The sequence below is a fragment of the Pleurodeles waltl genome, chromosome 4_1, assembly GCF_031143425.1.
Source record: "Pleurodeles waltl isolate 20211129_DDA chromosome 4_1, aPleWal1.hap1.20221129, whole genome shotgun sequence".
Taxonomy (NCBI): domain Eukaryota; kingdom Metazoa; phylum Chordata; class Amphibia; order Caudata; family Salamandridae; genus Pleurodeles; species Pleurodeles waltl.
In genome coordinates, this window is record NC_090442.1 from 394792199 (window position 1) to 394818351 (window position 26153).

General features: G+C 46.3%; 1 protein-coding gene across 5 annotated transcripts in view; it reads right to left on the minus strand.

Moving 5' to 3' along the window:
- ITPR2 (inositol 1,4,5-trisphosphate receptor type 2) overlaps positions 1 to 26153 on the minus strand; it is a 1367642-nt gene that overhangs the window by 574746 nt on the left and 766743 nt on the right. For all 5 annotated transcript variants that reach the window (XM_069228605.1, XM_069228604.1, XM_069228603.1 and 2 more), the window contains one exon: positions 6451 to 6641. In XM_069228605.1, the coding sequence (XP_069084706.1) occupies positions 6451 to 6641 (191 nt within the window). The remainder of the gene's footprint in view (positions 1 to 6450; positions 6642 to 26153) is intronic.

Sequence of the window (26153 nt, forward strand, 5' to 3'; positions counted from 1 at the left end):
AAGAGACCTTGCGCCACTTTCGGATGGAGACGGCATTCGTGATCGACAATGCGTTGCCGGCTGAGTTTGTCTGCTCTGGCGTTGAGAGAGCCCGCCAGATGTTGAACCATCAGGGCAATGCCTTGATGTTCCAGCCATGTCCCGAGGTGTAGGGCCTCCTGACAAAGGGTCCAGGACCCTACCCTGCCTTGTTTGTTGGAGTACCACATGGCAGTAGTGTTGTCCGTGAACACCTGCACTACTTTCTTTCCCTTTGAGAGAGGGAAGGAATGCTTTTAACGCAAGTCTGATTGCTCGGAGCTCCAGCAAATTTATGTGGAGTCCCGACTCCGCTGGAGACCAGAGGCCTCTGATCTCCGCCTCTCCCATGTGGCCGCCCAAACCCAGAAGCGACACATCTGTCACGATAGGGAGATCTGGGTGGGGAAGGGAGAGGGATCTGCCACTGAACCAATTGAGATTTGAAAGCCACCACTGCAGGTCTTTTGCAGTCCCCTCCGAGATCTGGACCATGTCGGAGAGATTCCCCTGATGCTGCGCCCACTGGAACTTCAAGTCCCACTGTAGAGCCCACATATGCCACCTGGCATGTGTTACTAGCAGGATGCAAGAGGCCAAGAGGCCCAGCAGCTTCAGAGTCTGTCTCACCGAAACCCAAGACCAAGGCTGAAAGATCGGAATCATAGCCTGAATGTCTTGGACTCGCTTTTGGGGAGGATAATCCCGAAACAGCACTGTGTCCAGAACTGCTCCGATGGAAGGGAGCGTCTGAGAGGGAGTCAGGTGTGACTTCGGCACGTTGATAGTGAACCCCAGCTGGTGCAGGAGGTCCACAGTAGTCTGGAGGTGGGAGACCACTTTTGGGGGCGAAGGCACCATCAACAGCCAGTCATCTAGTTAGGGGAAGACTGAGACCCCTAACCTGCGCAGATGAGCTGCAACCACCGCCATCACTTTCGTAAACACCCAAGGGGCACTGGTAAGGCCGAAAGGGAGCATGGTAAATTGAAAGTGCTTGTGACCTACCACAAATCGTAGGTAACGTCTGTGGGCAGGCAGGATGGGGATGCAGAAATAAGCGTCCTGCAAGTGCAACACTACCATCCAGTCTCCTGGGTCCAAGGCAGACAGAACCTGAGCCAGGGTGAGCATTTTGAGCTTCTCCTTCTTGAGGAAGTAGTTCAGGTCCCGAAGATCTAGGACAGGGTGCAAGTCTTTGTCCTTCTTTGGTATCAGAAAGTAGTGGGAATAACAGCCACAACATACTTCTGGCACAGGGAACCTTTACTATAGCTCCCTTGGCCAAGAGAGCCGCGACTTCCTGGCGGAGAAGCACCAAATGATCCTCCGAAAGGTGATGGAAGGATGGTGGCATGTGTGGTGGTGCAGATTCGAAAGGGAGGGAGTAGCCCTTCTGAATTATTTACAAAACCCACCCGTCCGTGGTTATATGTTCCCAGTGGGGCAGGTGATGGTGGATTCTGCCACCAACTGGGCGGGAGTCAGGGGACGGACTAGGAAGGTTTGGAGGCTGCTGCCGGGGCAGAGGTGGACTGGACAGACCTCTGGTTCCCTGTCTCACGGCCAAGTGGAATTCCGCACCCCCGGCCACGCATAGGCTGTCCAGCGTGCATGGCCCGGGGCTGGGTTGAGGACGCAACAGGGCGCCCCTTCCGTGGCCACGAAAGGGACGATAAGCGGACTGTGGGGGGCATGTGGTGGAAAAAAAGGCCAAGGGACCGAGCCATAGCCCAGGAATCCGTAAACCTCTCCAAGGCCGAGTCCGCTTTGTCTCCGAAGAGACGGGTGGCATCAAAGGGCATGTCCATGAGTGACTGTTGGACATCCCCGAGAAGCCAGGAGTACGTAACCAGGCCTGGCGCCGTGAGACCACTGTCGTTGCAACCGATCTGCCCAGAGAGTCGGTCGTATCCAGCCCACAACTGATCGCGAACTTTGCTGCATCTCTCCCATCTTTGACTGCTTGGGAGACGATAGCACGGGCCTCCTCCGGTATCTGCGGCAGGACTTATGCAACCGTATCCCACAGCGAGTGGGAATAACGGCCCAAAAGTCATGCAGTGTTCACGGACCGCAGCACGAGGCTGGAGGAAGAAAACAACTTCTTACCAAATTGTTCCAGCCTTTTGGATTCCCTATCAGGGGGTGCGGAAGGGAACGCGCCAGAAGAAGAGGACGCCTGGATGACAAGACTCTCAGGTGGAGGATGTTGGGACAGGAACTTTGGGTCGTTTGGCGCAGGCCAATGGCGGCGAGCGAAAGTCCTGTTCACAGGAGTCCCTGTGTTGGGTTTGGACCATGTACCCAAAAGGACATCAGTGAGGGCCTCATTAAATGGGATAAGGGGTTCAGACGTAGAAGCCCCAGGCTGAAGAACTTCCATCAGGAGATTAGACCTGACTTCGACAGTAGGTAGCTCAAGGCCAAGGACCTCAGCCACCCTACTAACCACCATACTATAGGTAGCTCCCTCTGCCGTAGCCACGGTAGTAGGAGACAGCATGCCAGCGTCAGGAGAAGTATCCAGACCACTGGCTTCGCCCAAGTCCTGTGCACAGTCCATAGTAGGGTCTTCCTGGTATTCATAAGGGTCCAGGGACGCCTCCAGTTCCTCCCCTAATTCGTACCCATAGGAAAATGGGTAAAAATCCGACCTCTGGCGGATAGGGAACTCCGAAGCCGATGGCGGCGTCGGCCGATGACGCTCTGACTCCGAGTCGTCGGGAATGAGAATCGGGTCGAGCGTCGGTAAACGACCCGGTGTCAGGGAAGGTCTCGATTGTGCGACCGGCGTCGGTGCGGATCTGTGCACGAATCCGGAGGCGACCTCAGTGGTCAGGGCCGAAGCCACCGGCGTGAAACCCGAAGGCCCCTCAGCCAAGCCCCTTGGGCCCGAAGCCGTCGTATCGGGGTCGGTACGCCCAAAGATGTGGTGCATGGCCTTGTAGAACTCTGATTTGGGTGGGGGTCACTCCGGCTCCAGGAAACTCAGGGAAGCGCGGAGTCGACCCAGATGTAGGCTCCGAGGACGGAGGCCTAATGCATGGATGCTCGTCCCGCGTCGCGTCGGCAGAGCGAGGGGGTGAAGTCGGAGAGTGATGGGACTTCTTTGATTTCTTCTTCTTCTTACCTTGACCCAAAGACTTTGAAGAAGATGAGTGGTGATGGCTCCGCGACCAATCTCGAGAACTTCCTCTCGAGCGAGATCGGGATCTACGCGGAGTCGAGTGCCGGCCCACCACCAGCTTTAGGGACCGCTCCCTCAAAGCCTTCGGATGCGTTGCCCGACAATCGGAGCACGACTTTGGGTCATGGTCGCGCTCGAGGCACCACAGGCAAACACGATGAGGGTCCGTCACCGACATCAGGCGGTGGCAGTCCTCGCACAGCGTGAACCCGGTCTTCGGGGACATCCTCAACGCACCAAGTGTTGCACCAAAAAAGTTCGACAAAACGGTCGAATTCAGCCAAAAAATAGCCGAAGGTAGCTCTCACTGCACGAGGGCGGCGTCTATGTACTACTCCCGACTTCATCACGGCGACCACGACGCCTACGGAGTCGACCGACGCCACCTACCGACATGCAAGGGTATTGCTCGAAGAAAAATCTCTGGATTCAGAATGATGCCTGGGGAAAATTCTAAGGTAAGGAATCTGCAACTAGAAGTCTCTATTAGATAGAGTAGTTAATGCATTAGCTGCCATTAAGTAGGCAGAGTAATGTCAAATAGTTGAATCCAGAACTGAATTACAAGAAAGTTTATAGACAGTGCTTGGTTTTGCTTTGCCAAAACAACTGACCCCTTATTAAAACCAAACAAATCCTCCAGCTGAATGCCCATGACAATTAACAACACAATGACTTTCAAAACACCTTGTTATATCCCCTTATCACACAAAGACCTGTTCATTACATCTCTCCTCTTTGTAACAAAATCAAAAGCAAGAGACACTGAAAGAATAGTGCCCCCACTGATTTGAAATGACTGGCACAAATGTTTCTAGATTCCAGTCGGCCTTTGTCACTGTGTTTAGATATATTTTTTTAATGAAAATATTTTGAGCTTTGTTCATATTATAAAGGTCTCACTTTTGCGTCCTTAAACCCTGGAATACGAGTAATGTTTTTAATTATAGAGAATTAGCAAAATGGCCACCTTCTATATCATCTCTTATAATGATACACCCATATCTTCTTGGCAAATGAAGGATCCCCAATTACCCCATATAAAACCTTAAGGTGGAGACAATCCAAAATTTATCATGTATCTTTTTGCTGAGAAAATATACATACAATATTGGTGAAGACCTCAGATAACATTCCGCACCCAGTAAATGCTTCCTACCTTTTTAAACATGCCTTTCTCATTCTCTTCTCTTTATAGCACACAGAAACTTTTATCAGGTTTATCCACCAGTACAGCTGCCTATTACACATTCCATAAGACTGAGGAGTCACTTAACCCTTTACCACTCTACACATCTTTAGCTCCTATACAAACCAGTAAACTTAGAAACATAAACCTTTTGCTTCCTCACCAGTATCACAGCTCTAAGTTTGCCCTTTTATTCAATGGTTTTACTCAGTGCATTAACTTAAAGTATTAAGACCTGTTGTTATTTCTGTAATTTATCCTTGTCACTCCTATTTTTTGCATTGAGATGTTTATGTTTGCTCTATTCCTGTTCGCATTTCTAAGGTCTGTTACTTGGAGGCTCTCCTACTCAGCAAACATACTGAGCTCTATGGCAGGATTCCATCAGACACCTCAAGACCACTTCCAGATGTTCCCAATTGTCTGGGCGTTCACTATCACTATACACTAGTTGTGAAAGTGAACCATCTGCCACTCCCCCAATCACCCTACAATGGTTCACTTTCTGTGCCTGCCTTGTTTTAAAGTAATTCTAGGGCCCACATTCTTGTCAACCATCAACCATCGTTTGTTTGTGTCTCCCAGGTTAATTTACTAGACAACTGAGACCCTTAGACAAGTCATAGTGTTTCTAGTTACTGTGTGTTTAAGCTTCTCTAAGAGATCACTCTACCTCCTGCCTTTTAGCATGCTTTGCGGCCTTTCACACAAAGGTAGGTTATCAGATATTGAGATTTATAAATTGCAGTCTTTTGTGAAACTGTAGTATTGTAAAGGATCTGAGAACCACTAGACCCATCTTTAAGAAGTGCTCCAAGTTTGCAGGGTTAATTCATTCATAAGCATTTTTCAGCATGGATAAAGATGCCATATGTCTCAAAGACTGTCCCTCCTGAATTCTAGGGGTCTTGAGAACTGAAATTGTCCACATTTAAAATTATTTCTGCTTTGGGCATTCCCTATGTGAGAATAAGTTACATCTCTTTACACTGGAAAATGTCTACAGCCTGTCATAGGAATGTGGTGGTTCCTACCTACATCTTCATGTATTCCCAGAAGCCCCAGCAGTCTTTCTGTGCCATTTTTATCCTTCAGAGAAGTACAATGTAAGATCAATTAAGATAGCACAAGCATTCACTCCAGTAGATGCCCTACCTTAAAGGACCTGGAACTAAACATATCATGCAATGCTCTGACAACACAAGTTAATAAAAGGGAGCTATCAGTCCATTAAGGCCCTCATTCTGTAAGTGGGTGGTAATACCAATTCGGGCACAAATGGGAGCCAGAATCAAGTTTACAATTTCACCAGGTAAGACTTGCTGAAATATATGCAGGAAAAACACAATATCATCTGCTTTACGGCATGAAATGGAATGGGGGGGGGACATGTATTATCAACGATCCCCCATTGGGGCCTGCAGAATTCATAATGATGCAGTAATACTTCAACAGGGAAACAAACAGCAAGAACTGGTAAATCATCAAGCTGAATTATCACATCTTTTCCACATGGCACTCTGCATGAGCCACAAAATAGATGCCTCTGATTTAACGGCACTTCAATTTTGATTCCTTCTGCAAACCTTATAACCGAAATAGATACAACAAGACAACAAGCCTTGTGCAGGTATGTCATAACTATGAATGCCAAACTAGTCATCCTTTATTTTTATTTATCCAAATTTTCAACTACCAAATGAGAAACAATGTATCTAATTAAAGTAACTGCTGTTGATTGTATGTTTGGAGACTAGCATGCTAAGCAACAGTCTGCTTCGTAGCAGATGTGACTTTCTCAATTCCTTTTTCTCTCCTCTCGTAACTAATTATCCACCCACAGAAAACGAGTTAGGATAAAATGCTTGAGTTACATGATTTAACTAAGCTTAATTAAAAATGGGGCAACTGGAGTGCAAAGAGATGATTGTGAGAGAAACTCCACCACGTTATACAAATGGGTCAATGCAAATTCACTAACAGCTAGTGTGCACAGGTAAATTGCACTTCACAGCTCTTCTTTAGTTAGCTTTGCAAATGTTTTATGACTTACTTGTAACTTTTCAATTATATTTCTATAGTCTAACGCAGGTCCTCCCAGAGCCTCCTTATACCGGGGTCCAGCACGTGCAGACAATCTCCAGCCCATGGCAGCTCTCTGGACCATGGTTGAATGGCTCTTCATAAAAAGGGTGTTCACTTGGCTATCCAAATCAACAGGAATGGCTATTCCACGGTTCTTTGCTTTAAAAAAGGAAAAGGTGAGTCTGTTAGCATTGTAACCTACTACTAAGTGTAAAGTTTTCAATTTGGCACACACATCTCAGGCTTTTGATGAAAACATTGCTTTTTACGCTTTAGAGAAACATGAGCACTTTTGTACTCAAATTTAGTGATGCTAGAAAAGGTATAGATTTATAAGACTGCGAAAACCCTATCTCAAACCATAACTAACATTCTGTGCTCCATTATGGTGCCAACTTCGGATGCACTATAGAATAAAATAGCATTGCCAGTTTTTATATGAAAATACATAAATGCAAAATAGACATTCCAAATTGCAGTAACCTTACTGACCAAGGTTTATCCACTATTTGCTGGGTTAAAGTAATGGTTTAACACAATATAACCATTTTGATGGCTTTCTGTGAGCAAAATTCTCATATAAATTCCTCACCTTCTTATTCTTTTCATGAGAATCAACTTGCCTAGGTTGTCAACGCGATAAAGTGCCCCCTTTAACTACCCTATAAAGATACTGCAAGTCACAGAGGAGTTTTGGTACGATATAAAGGAACAAGGTCAAAGCCTGAGTTCCCTTATAAGGTTATGGAACTCATAAGTGACTTATAATATCCTTAGAATGTATGGTAGGGGATACATTATTGATTATAATACATGGCGACATCACCTTTTGAAGAAACCACTTAAATCTTTGTTGTGTTGCTTTTTCAATTGAAAGGATTGTTTTCAAACCTGAAGAATAAAAGTAGACTCTCTAGTGAAAAAGTAGACTCACCAAAAAGCAGTTAGCTATGTGTTGCAAAAGATAATGAAATCCATTTAATACAAGTCAGATAAAAAAAATGCTATAACACAGTATATCTAGAAACATATGAAGAGAAGCTTTCTTATAATTACATAAAGTGTGGGGGTCCCGTGGGAGCTCCTGTCATGCTCCGGGACTAGAGCTTTGGTAATCAGTGACAAGATGGCGGGCGGACGGAGTGGAGCACCGAAGGATTGCGCTCCACTGGGAAAAAAATTAAGAAAACTTAACCTTCCTAATTTACGGCTTTCTTTGGGCGGGAGGCGCGGTCGGACGGCGAGTGTCTGAGAAACCGCTCCTCCCTGCAAAGCTGTCTGAAGCTGCTCGGCAATCCGATACCACCGCATTTCTGCATCACACAGGAAATGGCTTGGTTTGGCAGAAGATAGCGTCCTCAGACGCCTGCGATGACGGCGGTGATTGCTGCCAGCACTGGAACGTTGGAAATTCTGGCAGTACAGCTTAATTCGTCAAGTCAGCTTGTCGGGTTTCAGCTTCTAAACAGGATGAAGGTCTGCAATCCCCCCTCCTCCTTTCAAGCATGTGCACATATAGTAAAACCAAGCCTTCTGGAGAGGACTCAGATAAGGTACGGAGGTGGCAGGGTTTCGTGGGGGGGGGGCACCATACCAGCATAGCCCCAACAATAGACTTCTGGCAGATACCAATGGCTACCTGAAAATAGCCCTACAAGTAGAGATTCTCAAGGGCTCACACTGTTTGGCAAATTAGGGGGGTCCGAGCAACACTGGCATCAGTCACTAGAAGAAGAGAAGGAGGGAAGGAAGGAGAAAAGGGGAAAAAAAAAAAAGCCGCAAGGGGCGTAAAGGAATCGATGTGTCAGACACAGGATGCGGCTTTCCCTGGTCTGTCTCGTAACTACGCTCTATGGACTTTAAGAGCTTCTGTTGACTTCTTGATCCGGTTTACCATCTGCCTACTAGCATGAAACGGATTACGAGAGACAAGAGACGCAAGCTGCAAGGCACGAACAATGGGGAAAATAGCTAAGGGCCTGTAAGAGGTGTCAGAAAATGGAAGAACGCACTGGTATTGTTATAGAATGGTTTATTAAAGTATAGTAGAGTAGTAACAGTCTCTTAATCAGTTTATTCTTGGTTGGTCTTGATTCTTTTTCTTTTCTCTGCCTTCTTTGTTAATCTTCAAGCTTTTCTTCTCTTGTTCTTCTTTCCTTTAACCAGGGTCAACTCAGGAGTAGCATGCAAAGAAAAGAAGAACACAGGAAGCTGGTAAGTATGCCCACCTTTTGTTCTCTGTTGTTCCCTTTCCTAGTTGCCGCTTATCTTTTCTCTCTATCTCTTCTTTCTGCTGCTGATCTCTCTTTGTTTTATCTCGTTGTCACCCTCTATCCTTTCCTTAATTTCCTGTTGGCCTTCCTTCTTTCTTTCTTTTCTCTCTGTCCTGTTGCTGTTTTCCTGTCTTTTACTGGCTTTCCTGAACTGCTTTTGAGCGTTCTGTCTTCTTTTTCTTTTTTTTCAACTCAATAAAATAATTTTGTGCTTTTAAATAAAGACATATGTGAGTTCCTGTCTCCGTTGCTTCTTTTCTGTTTTTTGAGTTATGATCTCACTCAAACTTATGCCTCAGTACCCACAAATACTACCATCCGGTAGGAAAACAACCAAAAAGAAGAGATAACAATAATGCCACTCAGACCGTGCTCCAGTCCTTTGTTATTTGTGTTATTTATGTGGGGGTGAACCAAAATTCCAAAAAAGAAAAGGACAAAACAAACTAACAAAACTAAAGCAAAAGCTCCCCACAACAAAAGTAACCCGTTCCCTTCTCTTCTCTCCTGCCTCCCGACCCGTACCTGGTTATGCCACACTCTCCCAGAGCGTGGCCGGCTTCAGCGCGTTGCTGCCTCCTGGGTGCCCCTTCCGATGCACGGCAGTCGGCTGAAGTCATATCTGTCTGCGTCGCGGTCGGCCCATCCCTCGTCGTTGGTTCCTGGCATGAAGGTCTCCGTTCCCGTGGTCGCGATGCCTCCTGGATGCTTTGGGCCGTTTAAAGGCCCGCCATCCCAGACATGTCCATGCCCTGTTGACTCCAGGAAGATACTTCCGGGTTGGCTAATCCAACACCGGAAGTCCCCCGGGCTGTCAGTTTCTGAGGAAGTGCACCCGGGGCACCTGCAGGCCTGTCCACTGAGGATGCCCCGCCACAGGGCCCTAAAACCAAGACATTGACCAAGTCACTGACTCCCGCTATGGGCAGTCAGAGATATAGCTCGGATGTTTTGCCCGGGGATGGGGGGGGGCTGAGAACCTCTATTGGGGCACAGGGTTCACCGCAGCATGTGCCTTCTCCTTCGCCTTCTTTACCAGTGCTACCAATAGCACCAGTGCTAACAGTGCACAGCCTAGTAGAGCATGATGAGCCATCAGCATTAAGACAAGCACAACCAGCGAGGGTACCAAGGGTATCAGCAAACCCCCTTCCAACAGTTTCTACATCAACTACTGCTGCTTTTAGCAATGAATCCCCTGCAGCATCGGCGGTAAGGTCGCAATTTAAGGAACTGTCTACGTACCCCTTGTTTTCAACATCCAGCAATAATGCTAATGCTAAAGCGTCATCAAGAGTACCAGAAAGGGAGGAGGACAGAATAGTAGATCATGAGGAAGCCATATCATCACCCAGAGCAGGGGTTACAGACAATGCCATAATCTCTAATATGTAATTAGACCCAGGTGTAGAGATCCCTTCTCTAGCTATGACAGACTTGGCAATACTGAATATTAACACAAATGAAGATGCCAGTGTACTCCCTTGTACTCTGAATTTCAGCTCTAGTAATCGCAGCGCAATATGCAGCACTTTTTTAATGGAGTAATGGCTGAGGCAGGTTCTAGAGGAACTGTGTGCAATAAAGCTATACCAAGAGGTGGCTCATAAAGAGACTAAAGATCAGTTTACCCAACTAACTACTCATCTAGCCCATCTCTCTACCAAACTTACTCAAGTAGAACAGAGAGTCTCGGATCTAGAAGACGCCGGTAAACAAGAGGAATGAACAATACCTCAGATTCAATCAGAATTAGAGGATCTCCAACTAAAGATGGATGAGATGGAAAACAGATCTCGGTGTTCGAATATGAGATTTGTAGGAGTACCAGAAGGGATTGAGGCAGCATCTTCCGTAATCAAGATGGTCTCTGATCTCATCTGCAACTGTATCTTTCCAGAACCAGTAAAAGCAGAAGCTGATCTCTCAATAATGAGAGCACATAGAGTACCCTTTACACGTTCTGTCAATTCAAAATATCCCCGTACTATGCTAGTCCACTTCGGTGACTATAGGATTAAAGAACAGATTCTATCACAAGCAATCAAGAAGAAAAACTTTAAATCTGGGGACACTTTCAACTTTCGGGTTTTTTCGGATATGTCAGTCAACGCAGCTCATCGACGATGAGAGTTTGTACGACTTATAGTTGACTTTGAAGGGCTGGGAGCTCCGGCTGGGATTGCACAACTATCCAAACTCAAAGTGTTGCACAAGGGACAAGTGTACGTATTTTAATGCGTACAGGATGCTAAGAACTTTTTAAAATAATTTAAAACAATGTCAATGTGATTAGTGCAGGGAACCAGGGGTGGAGGAGATAAGGTGGGGGGAGGGGATAGAGAAGAGGCATAAGATGAGTAGGAAGCAGGCGGGGAGGGGGGAAGGCAGGGAAAGGAAGTGATGTTTTCTTCTTGAGCAAGACGTGCCACGTGGTATATGCCCTCCTTCTCTCCTTCGCCCCATGGATTTCTCTGCCTGCTGGTCTTGTTGATTGCACGAGGTCAGGCCTTACGAGTGCCATGCCAGCGCACTCACTTTTACAGTATGGGGGCAGAGAGGTAGGGTGAATGAGAGGGTGGCAGGGGGGCACAGGGGGCTCATGGAAGGTAGGGGCCAGGGCGGGCAAGGCCCCGGATGAGGTTGGGATTGAGGGGAGCACAGGGTGGATTGAGAGCAAAAAATGCAGGTGGAGGTCAGCCAACCTTACTCTTTATCTGAAGATAAGTTACAAGGTGAAAGTATAGCATAGAAAGTAACACCAGCACAATAGGGTATGGCAGTGATGGGATGGAACATGAAGAAATTATGGGGTCCAAGCTAAAAGTAGCTTCCTGCAATTTAAATGGGGCTAGTAATAACATTAAACTCCTAGCAGCGGTCAACTGGCTAGAAACAGTGCAAGTACAAGTTGTTTTTTTGCAGGAAACTCTTCTGAGGGCCAATGCTAAGTTACCTAGACTCCCTGTACGTATTTGCTCATTCCTTCTTTGCATCGGCTGACTCCGCGGTACAAGGTGTGGCAGTTTTGTTTTCTAGAAAATTTACAGGGAGGATAAAGAGTGTTGTTAGAGATCCACAGGCAAGATGGATAGTAGTTACTGCTACACTGTCAGACAAAGAGATACATTTTGTAAGCTTTTATGGCCCATAGAGGACGATATAGAGTCAATGCAGGTGCTATATATACATCTTTCTTTACGCCAAGGTTACTCCATAATAGGAGACTTCAACATTATACCAAATACTCTGTGGGATACATCACGGAGCAACAAAACACAGAATAAACCAAGAGCTTACCAAATGCTCTCAAAATTGATTTTAGATCTAGCCTTAGTAGATGTGTGGCGAGCTGATCATCTCTATGAAAAATAATTCACATTATTCAAAAAGTTATAATACGGCATCAAGAATTGATTATATTTTAATCTCATTTGCACTAAAGTGGCAGAAGTCAGGAATACTTGCAAATTCTTTTTCAGATCGCTCTGTTCCCTGGGTTGATCTTAATGAGCTAGGTAATCAGCAGCGTCGCCCGCAATGGCGCTTGGATAGATCTCTTTTGGCAGATGAAGGTTGGGTAGCAAATCTTAAAGCATCAGTCACTTAATTTTTAGAGGTAAACAAAAAGTCAGCCTTTCTTTTCCATATCTGGGGAACCACTAGAGCCTATCTACGAGGGGAGGCAAGTTCTTTTAAGGCTCATCTAGAGAAAATTGCTCGCAAAAGAAGCGATATACTTCAAAGGGAGCTAGAACAGGCATGAAAAAGAAATCAACAACTACCCAGCCCGGAGACGTCATTAAAGGTGGCAAGGGCTCAGGCCAATTTTAGAGATTATTTTACTTTCCAGGGAGATACTTAATAGACATACAAGTTTTCAGAGGCAATATGAAGAAAGCGAGCATGCAGGTAGATTTCTAGTTTGGTCAGTCAAAAAGAGATCCAATACTAATTTAATAAAAGTTATTTTCAATGAGGAGCAGGGTAGAATGGTTACTCAGCCTGAAGAGATTAAAAAAGTATTTTTCTCACATTATCGTAAGCTGTATACTGAGACGATACAAGTGAATAGCTCGCAAATTAAACAGCACTTAGATGCAGTAGCATTACCAGGCTTAAGTGTAGCAGCACACAATATTCTAGCATCCCCAATTACTCTTCAAGAAGAAGTAGATGCAGTAAGGGGCGCACCCGATGGTAAAGCTCTAGGAGAAGATGGCCTCCCGGTGGAGGTCTACAAAATATTAGAGGATAAAATTGTTGAAATATTAGTAGACCTATTCATCGAAATACAAGAAGGAGCTGAGGTCCCTTCTGAATTCTCAAGAGCTGTAGTGGTTAGTTTCGTTAAAAAGGATAGACCACCGGAATATATGGGCTCATACTGTCCAATTAGTCTGTTAAATTAGGACTATAAATTATTTACTAAGATACTCGCAGTCCGTACGGCTCAAGTGGCGCAAGGATTGGTACATGAGGACCAGTACGGATTCCTACTGGGAAGGTTGCTGTCCACCAATACCAACTTCCTGGTACAGGCAATAGACTATTCATCTCATAATCATCATCCGGCAGCAATCATAATGCTTGATGCTGAAAAGGCATTCGATTTAGTTCAATGGCAAGTGTTATTTTCGGATCTAGCTAAGTTTGGCATCCCTGGGAAGTTTATCCAGACGTTACGTACACTTTATACAGGCGCTCAAGCCAAAGTTTCAGTAAAAGTACAAATAGCAGGATCGGAAAAAATTTCACGGGCACGCGACAGAGTTGCCCTCTGTCTCCAGTTCTGTTTGTACTCTTAATAGAACCACTGGCTGCAGCGATTCAATAAGATCCACACATACAGGCGTCACTGCCTCTAGCACCCAAGGTGAAGCTATTCGCTGATGATATGATCTTGTACTTTTGTGTGGATGCGCACATATCGACAGAACGTTTGCAAAGATTAAGGCTTTTTCGGAGCTGGGGGATATAAAATCAATCAGTCTAAATCAGAGACTCTCTTGTATAATGCAGAAAAATCGGTCCTGCCAAAAGACATTCATGTTGTATCTTCATCTTCTAATACCATTAGATATCTAGGAATATATGTGTCCAAGAACTCTGCAGACTTGCTCCATCTGAGTTACATGACGGTTCTCAATAAGATCCAAGGGTTACTTTTACAGTGGCAGGAAACTACTATGTCTATTATAGGAAGGACCACACTGGTCAAAATGCTGATTCTGCCTCTGTTATTATTTGTTTTTTCTAGTGTAATTTTGAGAGTTCCTAAAAAGTTTTTTAACAAGCTAGATTTATTAATTAGACAAGTCGTGTGGAATCATAAGAAAGCCCGGCTACAGTTGGAGAAGCTAACTATGGCAGTGGAAGATGGGAGGCTGGCTCTCCCCAATATTGTAACTTATTACGAAGCAGCGCTGTAGGATTAGGCATCAAGAGCGGCGCAAAAAGCCAAATTTCAACTTCTACCTCAACCAGATGGTGGCAGAAACCAACATCCAGCTTTCACATTTTCTAAAATGTCCCCGCCTACCAAAAAGGGTTAGATACAAATTTCCGGTAATGATACAGTTTGGTATATTACAGATACAGGCAAAGTATCAAATTCATAAGAAGAGTTAGAGATGTATGGATGATAGGAGTAGAACTTAATCAAAGAAATGCACAGCAATGGGAGGCGCTGGGGTTTAGGACCCTAGTGGATTTCTATATAGCGGATCATATTAAAACATGAGCGCAGTGCGTAATGGCCATAAGGGATATTTCAGAAAATGTAAAATGTTCTTACTGTCAAGTCCAGCATTTCCTACACTCAACGCAACAAGTAATAGACGGCTTCAATAAAGCGATCAGCCAGGCTTTTTACTACAACCAATTAGGCATTGGTAAAAGGTATAAGCTGCTTCAGGATGGGGGGGTCAATCAAGACAATCTCTCAACTCTTCAAAGTAGCAAATATCACTGGGCATAAAATAAGGGTACTGCAATGGCGAAAGCATAATGAGGTGTCTCATAAAGCACTCAGAGGGGCAAATATTAAAAGAATCCCTCTATTTTCTAAATGGTTGCTTTATTACACCCCCGCTAGAATAAAGGTAATATAGGTGTCAGGTCTTTGTCCACGCTGCCAAAATCCCAGGGGGATTGGATACATATGTGTTTTTCATGCACGTATTTGGCAGGGTACAGGGAGAAGATCTTTCAAAGGTTGAGTACTTTGATAGCCTATGAGCTAGCCCCTAGCCCATTAGTGGCATTGTGGGGTATTACGCAAACTACAGATCTCCCCATTTCATCTAGACAAATAATATTTGTGGGTACTTTAATAGCCATATCACTGATTCTCCAAGCGTGGAAATCACCAGTCCCCCCGGCATATGCGGCCTGGGAGGCAAAAATGGAGTCAACACGGGCTAAAGAAAAATTGTATGCCCAACGGGTAGGAGCAGTGCAAAGATACCAGGGGATATGGGCGAAAATGAACAAGTTGGTGAAAGATTAGGACGGGGTCCAAATTTAAAAGTCTCATTATGGATATAGTGCTCTGATGTATGAGTTATGATGTATGTTTGACTAATATATGTAATGTAAATCTAACCTGCCGAATAAATAGAAAAAAAAAAAAACATAAAGTGTGCAATAAAAGAACGTGTTTCCATAAATATCGCTGTTCATCTAGAAAACATGAGCACAAGATGGAAAAGCCAGGTTTTATTTTTGTTTTTTTTAATTGCACCTCTAATTCAGCTCCGAGTCCTGCTTTTTCCTTTGCCCACTGGCTCTTGTTGCAGGCATTGTGACATCAATGCTCAAGTGTATTAAGATATTAACGGCTAGATTATTTCTCCTTAACAGACAACTATGTAACAAGTCACAAGTAATAAGGACATTTGGGAGAGGCTTCTGTGCAGGGATTGCAGGCTTCCATGTATTATGAGATTATAAACAAGATCTAGCCATGATTAAGATATTATCCAATGTTCCAATCAAACAAGGATTCATACGCTACGCAGGACCTTTAATGATAAGACCACCTACAAACTATTAAGGTCTAAAAATGATCTTCGGTCACAAAAGATGTCTTTCTGAAGGTATCTGTGTTTTGGGTTTAAGGATTATTCTCTCATTAAATGATAGAATCACACAATGCAAAGAATGTGCAGTAATAGTAACACTGGCCAAAGCTGTGCATCTACATGTGAGCTGCAAGTATTACATTTGAAGCAACTTTTGTAAACTGTATGAGTAATTTCTGTGAATAATTTTGACATCTACAACTATAATATACACCCATGCTTACGTAAGTTTAGCATGACACTTTGATTTGAACTGTTTTCAATCTACAATGTGTTTGACATATGTTAGTAGTATTTAATGAACATTGGCCGAAGAGTCTATTAAAAACAGTTTAATGTAAAACTACACCCCGTTAGGCAAAAACTTTGCTTTTAATAGCACAAATTGCTGTATTAAATTCAGCGACAAGTTAGCTAGACCTATCAACAGTAGGATGCAAAAGTAGTTCAATGGCTTCGAAACATTTTGGAATTTTTTCCACTCTGAATTGTATTTTGTTTTTCTGACATTGTTTTTATTGAACAGAATATATAAAAAAAAAAAGAGATGATGGCATGTTGGCACTTGAAAGTCATCGTACAGTAAAAAAAAATATAACAAAGACATCAGCAGCCAATCTAACAGCAGCCAATAGCTCACTCTCAACGTGATTCTTTCTGCAAATGTATTATAGGATCCCTACATATCTAAACTCACAGGAATCAGCTGTAGAGTTCCCCAAGGATCCAATTTCTTTCAACATATACATGACCCCACTCGCAGCCATCGTCAGAAGCCACGGAATGGACATTGTGTCAGACGCCTATGACACACAACTCATCATTACCCTCACCGAAGACTCGGACATGACCAAAAGGAATTTCCACTCCGGAATGGAAGCCGTGCACCTGGATGAGACAAAGCTGCCTCAAGCTCCACTCTGACAAGACAGAGCTCATCATTTTCGGAAACGCCACCTGTAAGGAAATGCCTCCTTGGCATGGTTACCCCCTGACTTTTTGCCTTTGCTGATGCCAAGATATGATTTGAAAGTGTGCTGGGACCCTGCTAACCAGGCCCAAGCACCAGTGTTCTTTCCTTAAACTGTACCTTTGTCTCCACAATTGGCACAACCCTGGCACCCAGGTAAGTCCCTTGTAACTGGTACCCCTGATACCAAGGGCCCTGATGCCAGGAAAGGACTCTAAGGGCTGCAGCATATGCCACCCTAGAGACCCCTCACTCAGCACATACAGACTGCTTGCCAGCTTGTGTGTGCTGGTGGAGAGAAAATGACTAAGTCGACATGGCACTCCCCTCAGAGTGCCATGCCAACCTCACACTGCCTGTGGCATAGGTAAGTCACCCCTCTAGAAGGCCTTACAGCCCTAAGGCAGGGTGTACTATACCACAGGTGAGGGCATATGTGCATGAGCATTATGCCCCTACAGTATCTAAGCAAAACCTTAGATATTGTAAGTGCTGGGTAGCCATAAGAGTATATGGTCTGGGAGTCTGTCAAACACGAACTCCATAGCACCATAATGGCTACACTGAAAACCGGGAAGTTTGGTATCAAACTTCTCAGCACAATAAATGCACACTGATGCCAGTGTGCACTTTATTGTAAAAATACACCCAGAGGGCATCTTAGAGATGCCCCCTGAAAACATACCCGACTTCCAGTGTGGGCTGTCTAGTTTTTGCCAGCCTGCCACACACCATACATGTTGCTGGCCACATGGGGAGAGTGCCTTTGTCACTCTGTGGCCAGGAACAAAGCCTGTACTGGGTTGAGGTTCTTCTCACCTCCCCCTGCAGGAACTGTAACCCCTGGCGGTGAGCCTGAAAGGCTCACCCCCTTTGTTACAGCGCCACAGGGCCTCCCAGCTAGTGGAGATGCCCGCCCCTCTGGCCACTGCCCCCACTTTTGGCGGCAAGGCTGGAGGAGATAATGAGGAAAACAAGGAGGAGTCACTCCCCAGTCAGGACAGCCCCTAAGGTGTCCTGAGCTGAGGTGACTCTTACTTTTAGAAATCCTCCATCTTGCAGATGGAGGATTCCCCCAATAGGATTAGGGATGTGCCCCCCTCCCCACAGGGAGGAGGCACAAAACGGGTGTAGCCACCCTCAGGGCCAGTAGCCATTGGCTACTGACCTCCCAGACCTTAACACACCCCTGAATTGAGTATTTAGGGGCTCCCAGAACCGAGGAAGATAGATTCCTGCAACCTAAGGAAGAAGAAGGACTGCTGATCTGAAGCCCTGCAGTGAAGACGGAGACGACAACTGATTTGGCCCAGCCCCACCAGCCTGTCTCCCTACTTTGAAGAAAACTGGAACAGCAACGCATCCAACAGGGTCCAGCGACTTCTGAAGCCTCAGAGGACTACCCTGCATCTAAAGAACCAAGAAGCTCCCGATAACAGCGGCCCTGTTCAAGAAACTGCAACACTTTGCAACAAAGCAACTCTTAAAGACCACACGTTTCCCGCAGGAAGCGTGAGACTTTCCACTCTGCACCCGACGCCCCCGGCTCGACCTGCGGAAAACTAACACTACAGGGAGGACTCCCCGGCAACTGCGAGCCCGTGAGTAGCCAGAGTTGACCCCCCTGAGCCCCACAGCGATGCCTGCAGAGGAAATCCAGAAGCTCCCCCTGACGCGACTGCCTGTTTCAAGGAACCTGACTCCTGAAAACCACACTGCACCCGCAGCCCCCAGGACATGAAGGAACCGAACTCCAGTGCAGGAGCGACCCCCAGGCGACCCTCTGCCTAGCTCAGGTGGTGGCTACCCTGATGAGCCTCCCCTGTGCCTGCCTGCATTGTTGAAGAGACCCCTGGGTCTCCCCATTGATTCCTATTAGAAACCCGTCGCCTGTTTGCACTCTGCACCCGGCCGCCCCTGTGCCGCTGAGGGTGTACTTTCTGTGCCTTCTTGTGTCCCCCCCGGTGCTCTACAAAACCCTCTTGGTCTGCCCTCCGAAGATGCGGGTACTTACCTGCTGGCAGACTGGAACCGGGGCACCCCTATTTCCATTGAAGCCTATGTGTTTTGGGCACCACTTTGACCTCTGCACCTGACCGGCCCTGAGCTGCTGGTGTGGTAACTGTGGGGTTGCCTTGAACCCCCAACGGTGGGCTACCTTAGACCCAACTTTGAACCCTGTAAGTGTTTTGCTTACCTGTGAACTTAACATTTACGTACCTCCCCCAGGAAATGGTGATTTGTCCACTTTTAAAATAGCTTATTGCCATTTTTGTCAAAACTGTACATGCTATTGTGATAATTCAAAGTTCCTAGAATACCTGAGTGAAATACCTTTCATTTAAAGTATTGTTTGTAAATCTTGAACCTGTGGTTCTTAAAATAAACTAGGAAAATATATTTTTTTATATAAAAACCTATTGGCCTGGAATTTGTCTTTGAGTGTGTGTTCCTCATTTATTGCCTGTGTGTGTACAACAAATGCTTAACACTACCCTCCGATACTGCTCGACCACACTACCACAAAATAGAGCATTAGAATTATCTCTTTTTTCAACTATCTTACCTCTAAGGGGAACCCTTGGACTCTGTGCACACTATTTCTTACTTTGAAATAGTATATACAGAGCCAACTTCCTACATTGGTGGCAGCGGTGGGATACAAGACTTTGCATTTGCTGGACTACTCAGCCAATACCTGATCACACTACTACATTCCAAAAATTGTAATTAGAAACTGATTTTTGAAATTTTAGCTATTTTTCAAACTTTTTAAAAGTCCTGCTAGGGCCTTGTGTTAGTCCCTGTTAGCATTTCTTTTGGAGTTTAAAGGTTTTGTAAAAGTTTGGATTAAGTTCTAGAGATAGTTTTAGATTCTTAAAAAATATCCCAACTTTTAGAGAAATATTGTCTACTGCAGAAGAGATGGTGGTGGAGCTCAACCTCACCCCTTACCTGCATCTTAGGATGTCAGAGTTAAGGACTCTCTGCAAAATCAAAAATATAAAAACTGGATCAAACCCTACCAAAGTACAGCTCCAGGAGCTCTTGGCAGAGTTTGCTAGAGACAACCCCTCTGAAGATACTCTTACAGAGGATGATGCTAGTGAAGTGGAGGACAATCTCCCCCCTCCACTCCTAGTTAGGGAGACCAGGGTTCCTCCAACCCTGACTCCACAAGTGATAGTCAGAGATGTTGCTTCTCCCACAGGGGAGTCCAACAGCTCTGGAAGCATTGAGGGCAGCCACAATGAAGATGACCTCCTGTTAGCCAGGATGGCCAAAATATTGGCTTTGGAGAGACAGCTCCTATCCATAGAAAGGGAAAGACAAGAGATGGGCTTAGCTCCCATCAATGGTGGCAGCAACTTAAATAGGGTCGGAGATACTCCTGACATGCTAAAAATCCCCAAAGGGATTGTAACAAAAGATGAAGATGGTGATGATATCACCAAATGGTTCACAGCTTTTGAGAGGGCTTGTGCAACCAGAAAAGTAAACAAATCTCACTGGTGTGCTCTCCTTTGGGAAATGTTCACTGGAAAGTGTAGAGATAGACTCCTCACACTCTCTGGAAAAGATGCAGAATCCTATGACCTCATGAAGGCTAGCCTGATTGAGGGCTTTGGATTCTCAACTGAGGAGTACAGGATTAGGTTCAGGGGGGCTCAAAAATAATCGAGCCAGACCTGGGTTGATTTTGTTGACTTCTAAGTCAAAACACTGGATGGTTGGATTAATGGCAGTGGTGTAAGTGATTATGATGGGCTGTACAATCTGTTTATGAAAGAACACCTTTTAGGTAATTGTTTCAATGATAAACTGCATCAGCATCTGGTAGACCTAGGTCCAATTTCTCCCCAAGAATTGGGAAAGAAGGCAGACCACTGGTTCAAGACTAGGGTGACCAAGACTTCCACAGGGGGTGACCAAAAGAAAGGGGTCACAAAGACTCCCCAGGGGAAGAGTGTTGAGACATCCAAGGGTAAAAGTAAAGAGCCTTCTACAGGGCCCCAAAAACCTGCTCAGGAGGGAGGGTTGAAAGCCTCTTCACAATCCAATTTTGGGTACAAGGGTAAATACTTTGATCCCAAAAAGGCCTAGTGTTGTAGCTGTAATCAGCAGGGACACCAAACTGGAGACAAGGCCTGTCCCAAGAAAGGTTCCACTTCTACTACTACTCCAGTTAGCACTGGAATAGCCAGTCTCCAGGTGGGATCAACAGTGTGCCCAGAGCAAATCAGGGTTCACACTGAAGCTACATTAGTTTCTGAGGGTGGGGTGGACTTAGCCACACTGGCTGCCTGGCCCCCTAATATGCAAAAATACAGGCAGCAACTCTTGATTAATGGGACTAGTGTAGAAGCTCTGAGGGATACAGGCGCCAGTGTCACAATGGTGACAGACAAACTGGTTTCCCCAGGACAATACCTGACTGGACAAACTTATCCAGTCACCAACGCTGACAATCAGACTAAAGTACATCCCATGGCTATGGTAACTTTAGAATGGGGAGGGGTCACTGGCCTGAAACAGATGGTAGTCTCATCTGCTATCCCAGTAGACTGTTTGTTTGGAAATTACCTGTAGTCCTTAGCATGGGCTGAGGTAGAACTCAGAACCCATGCAGCCATGCTGGGTATCCCTGAACTGGTATGTGTCAAGACAAGGGCACAGTGCAAGGCTCAGTGTGAAAAAGAGGTGTTGGAGCCTGGAATAATGGCCCAACCCTCCAAGAGAAAAGGAAAGAAGACTGGGGAACCATCTTCAACACAGCAAAAGAAAAATAACCTCTCTTCCCAGGAAGAAGTTCTGCCCTCTGAGGGAACCTGAGCCCATGGAGCTGGAACCGTATCTGGTTGAACTCTTAGGCCCAGGGGGACCCACAAGGGAACAGCTGTGTAAGGGGCAAGAAACCTGTCCCTCTCTTGAAGGCCTTAGGCAGCAAGCTGCTGAGGAAACCAAAGGAAAAAATCAGTGGAACACACAGGGTCTATTGGGAAGATGGACTCCTTTACACTGAGGCAAGGGATCCCAAACCTGGTGCCACTAGGAGAGTGGTACTGGCCTCAGGAGTTTAAGACGTTCATTCTGACCTTAGTCCATGATATTCTACTTGCTGGGTATTTGGGACAAACCAAGACTTGAGAGAGGTTAGTCAACCATTTCTATTGGCCCAACATGTCCCAGAAAGTAAAGGAGTTTTGTGCCTCCTGTGCCACCTGTCAAGCCAGTGGTAAGACAGGTGGCCATCCAAAGGCCCCCCTCATTCCACTTCCAGTGGTGGGGTCCCCTTTGAAAGAGTGGGAGTGGACATAGTGGGTCCATTTGAACCTCCCACAGCCTCAGGGAATCAGTATATCCCAGTAGTAGTGGATCATGCTACTAGGTACCCTGAAGCAATTCCCCTTAGGTCCACTACTGCCCTTGCAGTAGTCAAAGCACTCATTGGTATCTTTACCTAAGTGGGATTTCCTAAGGAGGTGGTTTCTGACAGAGGTACCAACTTCATGTCAGCATACCTTAAACACATGTGGAATGAGTGTGGGGTGACTTACAAATTCACCACACCATACCATCCACAAACCAATGGTCTTGTTGAAAGATTCAACAAGACATTGAAGGGCATGATCATGGGGCTCCCTGAAAAGCTCAAAAGGAGATGGGCTGTCCTCTTGCCATGTCTGCTTTTCGCCTACAGAGAGGTGCCTCAGACGGGAGTAGGGTTTTCCCCCTTTGAACTTCTGTTTGGCCATCCTGTAAGGGGACTACTAGCTCTTGTTAAAGAAGGCTGAGAGAGACCTCTTCATGAGCCTAAGCAAGCTATAGTGGACTATGTACTAGGCCTACGTTCCAGGATGGCAGAGTACATGGAAAAGGCAAGTAAAAACCGTGAGGCCAGCCAACAACTCCAGAAGATGTGGTATGACCAAAAGGCTGCTATGGTTGAGTTTCAGCCAGGGCAGAAAGTCTGGGTTCTGGAGCCTGTGGCTCCCAGGGCACTTCAGGACAGATGGGGTGGCCCTTACCCAGTGCTAGAGTAGAAGAGTCAGGTCACCTACCTGGTAGAGCTAGGCACTAGCAGGACCCCCAAAAGGGTGATCCATATGAACCGCCTCAAACTCTTTCATGACAGGGCAGATGTAAACATGTTAATGGTTACAGATGAGGACCAGGAAGCTGAGAGTGAACCTCTCCCTGATCTCCTCTCCACTGACCCTAAAGATGGCTCAGTAGATGGAGTGATCTATTCGACACCCTCTCTGGCCAACACCAAGCTGACTGTAGGAAAGTCCTACAACAGTTTGCTGAGCTCTTTTCCCTAACCCCTGGTCAGACACACCTGTGTACCCATGATGTGACACAGGAGACAGCATGCCTGTAAAAAACAAAATATTTAGACAGTCTGACCAAGTTAAGGAAAGCATCAAAGTGGAAGTCCACAAGATGCTGGAATTGGGAGTCATTGAGCACTCTGACAGCCCCTGGGCTAGCCCAGTGGTCTTAGTCCCCAAACCTCACACCAAGGATGGCAAGAGAGAGATGAGATTTGTGTGTGGACTACAATTGGCTTAATTCTGTCACCAAGACAGATGCCCATCCCATTCCAAGGGCAGATGAGTTAATTGATAAATTGGGTGCTGCCAAATACTTGAGTACCTTTGACTTGACAGCAGGGTACTGGCAAATAAAAGTGGCACCAGGAGCAAAAGAAAAGACAGCATTCTCTACACCTGATGGGCACTATCAGTTTACTGTGATGCCCTTTGGCTTAAAGAATGCCTCTGCCACCTTCCAAAGGTTGGTGAATCAAGTCCTTGCTGGCTTCGAGTCCTTTAGTGCAGCTTATCTTGATGATATTGCTGAATTTAGCTCCAGCTGGCAGGATCACCTGGTCCACCTGAAGAAGGTTTTGCAGGCCCTGCAAGCAGCAGGCCTCTCTATGAAGGCATCCAAATGCCAGATAGGGCAGGGAACTGTGGTTTACTTGGGACACCTTGTAGGTGGAGGCCAAGTTCAGCCACTCCAACCCAAGATCCAGACTATTCTGGACTGGGTAGCTCCAAAAACCCAGACTCAAGTCAGGGCATTCCTTGGCTTGACTGGTTACTATAGGAGGTTTGTGAAGGGATATGGATCCATAGTGACACCCCTCACAGAACTTACCTCCAAGAAAATGCCCAAGAAGGTAAACTGGACTGTAGAATGCCAACAGGCCTTTGACACCCTGAAACAAGCTATGTGCACAGCACCAGTTCTCAAAGCTCCAGATTACTCCAAGCAGTTCATTGTGCAGACTGATGCCTCTGAACATGGGATATGGGCAGTTCTGTCCCAAACAAATGATGATGGCCTTGACCAGCCTGTTGCTTTCATTAGCAGGAGGTTACTCCCCAGGGAGCAGCGTTGGAGTGCCATTGCTTTGCTTTGCTTTGCCTTTGCTGTGGTTTGGTCCCCGAAGAAGCTGAGACCATACCTCTTTGGTACTCACTTTGTAGTTCAAACTGACCACAGACCTCTCAGATGGCTAATGCAAATGAAAGGTGAAAATCCAAAACTGTTGAGGTGGTCCATCTCTCTACAAAGAATGGACTTTATAGTGGAACACAGACCTGGGACTGTCCATGCCAATGCAGATGGCCTTTCCAGGTTCTTCCACTTAGAAAATGAAGACTCTCTTGGGAAAAGTTAGTCTCATCCTCTTTCGTTTGGGGGTGGGGGGGTTTTGTAAGGAAATGCCTCCTTGGCATGGTTACCCCCTGACTTTTTGCCTTTGCTGATGCCAAGTTATGATTTGAAAGTGTGCTGGGACCCTGCTAACCAGGCCCCAGCACCAGTGCTCTTTCCCTAAACTGTACCTTTGTCTCCACAATTGGCACAACCCTGGCACCCAGGTAAGTCCCTTGTAACTGGCACCCCTGGTACCAAGGGCCCTGATGCCAGGAAAGGTCTCTAAGGGCTGCAGCATGTCTTATGCCACCCTAGAGACCCCTCACTCAGCAGATACACACTGCTTGCCAGCTTGTGTGTGCTGGTGGGGAGAAAATGACTAAGTCGACATGGCACTCCCCTCAGAGTGCCATGCCAACCTCACACTGCCTGTGGCATAGGTATGTCACCCCTCTAGCAGGCCTTACAGCCCTAGGGCAGGGTGCACTATACCACAGGTGAAGGCATATGTGCATGAGCACTATGCCCCTACAGTATCTAAGCAAAACCTTAGATATTGTAAGTGCATGGTAGCCATAAGAGTATATGGTCTGGGAGTCTGTCAAACACGAACTCCACAGCACCATAATGGCTACACTGAAAACTGGGAAGTTTGGTATCAACCTTCTCAGCACAATAAATGCACACTGATGCCAGTGTGCACTTTATTGTAAAAATACACCCAGAGGGCATCTTAGAGATGTCCCCTGAAAACATACCCTACTGCCAGTGTGGGCTGACTAGTTCTTGCCAGCCTGCCACACACCAGATATGTTGCTGGCCACATGGGGAGAGTGCCTTTGTCACTCTGTGGCCAGGAACAAAGCCTGTACTCTGTGGAGTTGCTTCTCACCTCCCCCTGCAGGAACTGTACCCCTGGCGGTGAGCCTCAAAGGCTCACCCCGTTTGTTACAGCGCCACAGGGCATCCCAGCTAATGGAGATGCCCGCCCCTCCGGCCACTGCCCCCACTTTTGGCGGCAAGGCTGGAGGAGATTATGAGGAAAACAAGGAGGAGTCACCCACCAGTCAGGACAGCCCCTAAGGTGTCCTGAGCTGAGGTGACTCTTACTTTTATGAATCCTCCATCTTGCAGATGGAGGATTCCCCCAATAGGATTAGGGATGTGCCCCCCTCCCCACAGAGAGGAGGCACAAAGAGGGTGAAGCCACCCTCAGAGCCAGTAGCCATTGGCTACTGCCCTCCCAGACCTAAACATACCCCTAAATACAGTATTTAGGGGCTCCCAGAACCGAGGAAGATAGATTCCTGCAACCTAAAGAAGTAGAAGGACTGCTGACCTGAAGCCCTGCAATGAAGACGGAGACGACAACTGATTTGGCCCCAGCTCTACCGGCCTGTCTCCCTACTTCGAAGAAAACTGCAACAGCGACGCATCCAACAGGGTCCAGCGACTTTTGAAGCCTCAGAGGACTACCCTGCATCTAAAGGACCTAGAAGCTCCCGAGAACAGCTGCCCTGCTCAAGAAACTGCAACACTTTGCAACAAAGAAGCAACTTTTAAAGACCCCACGTTTCCCACCGGAAGCGTGAGACTTTCCACTCTGCTCCTGACGCCCCCGGCTCGACCTGCGGAAAACTGACACTACAGGGAGGACTCCCCGGCGACTGCG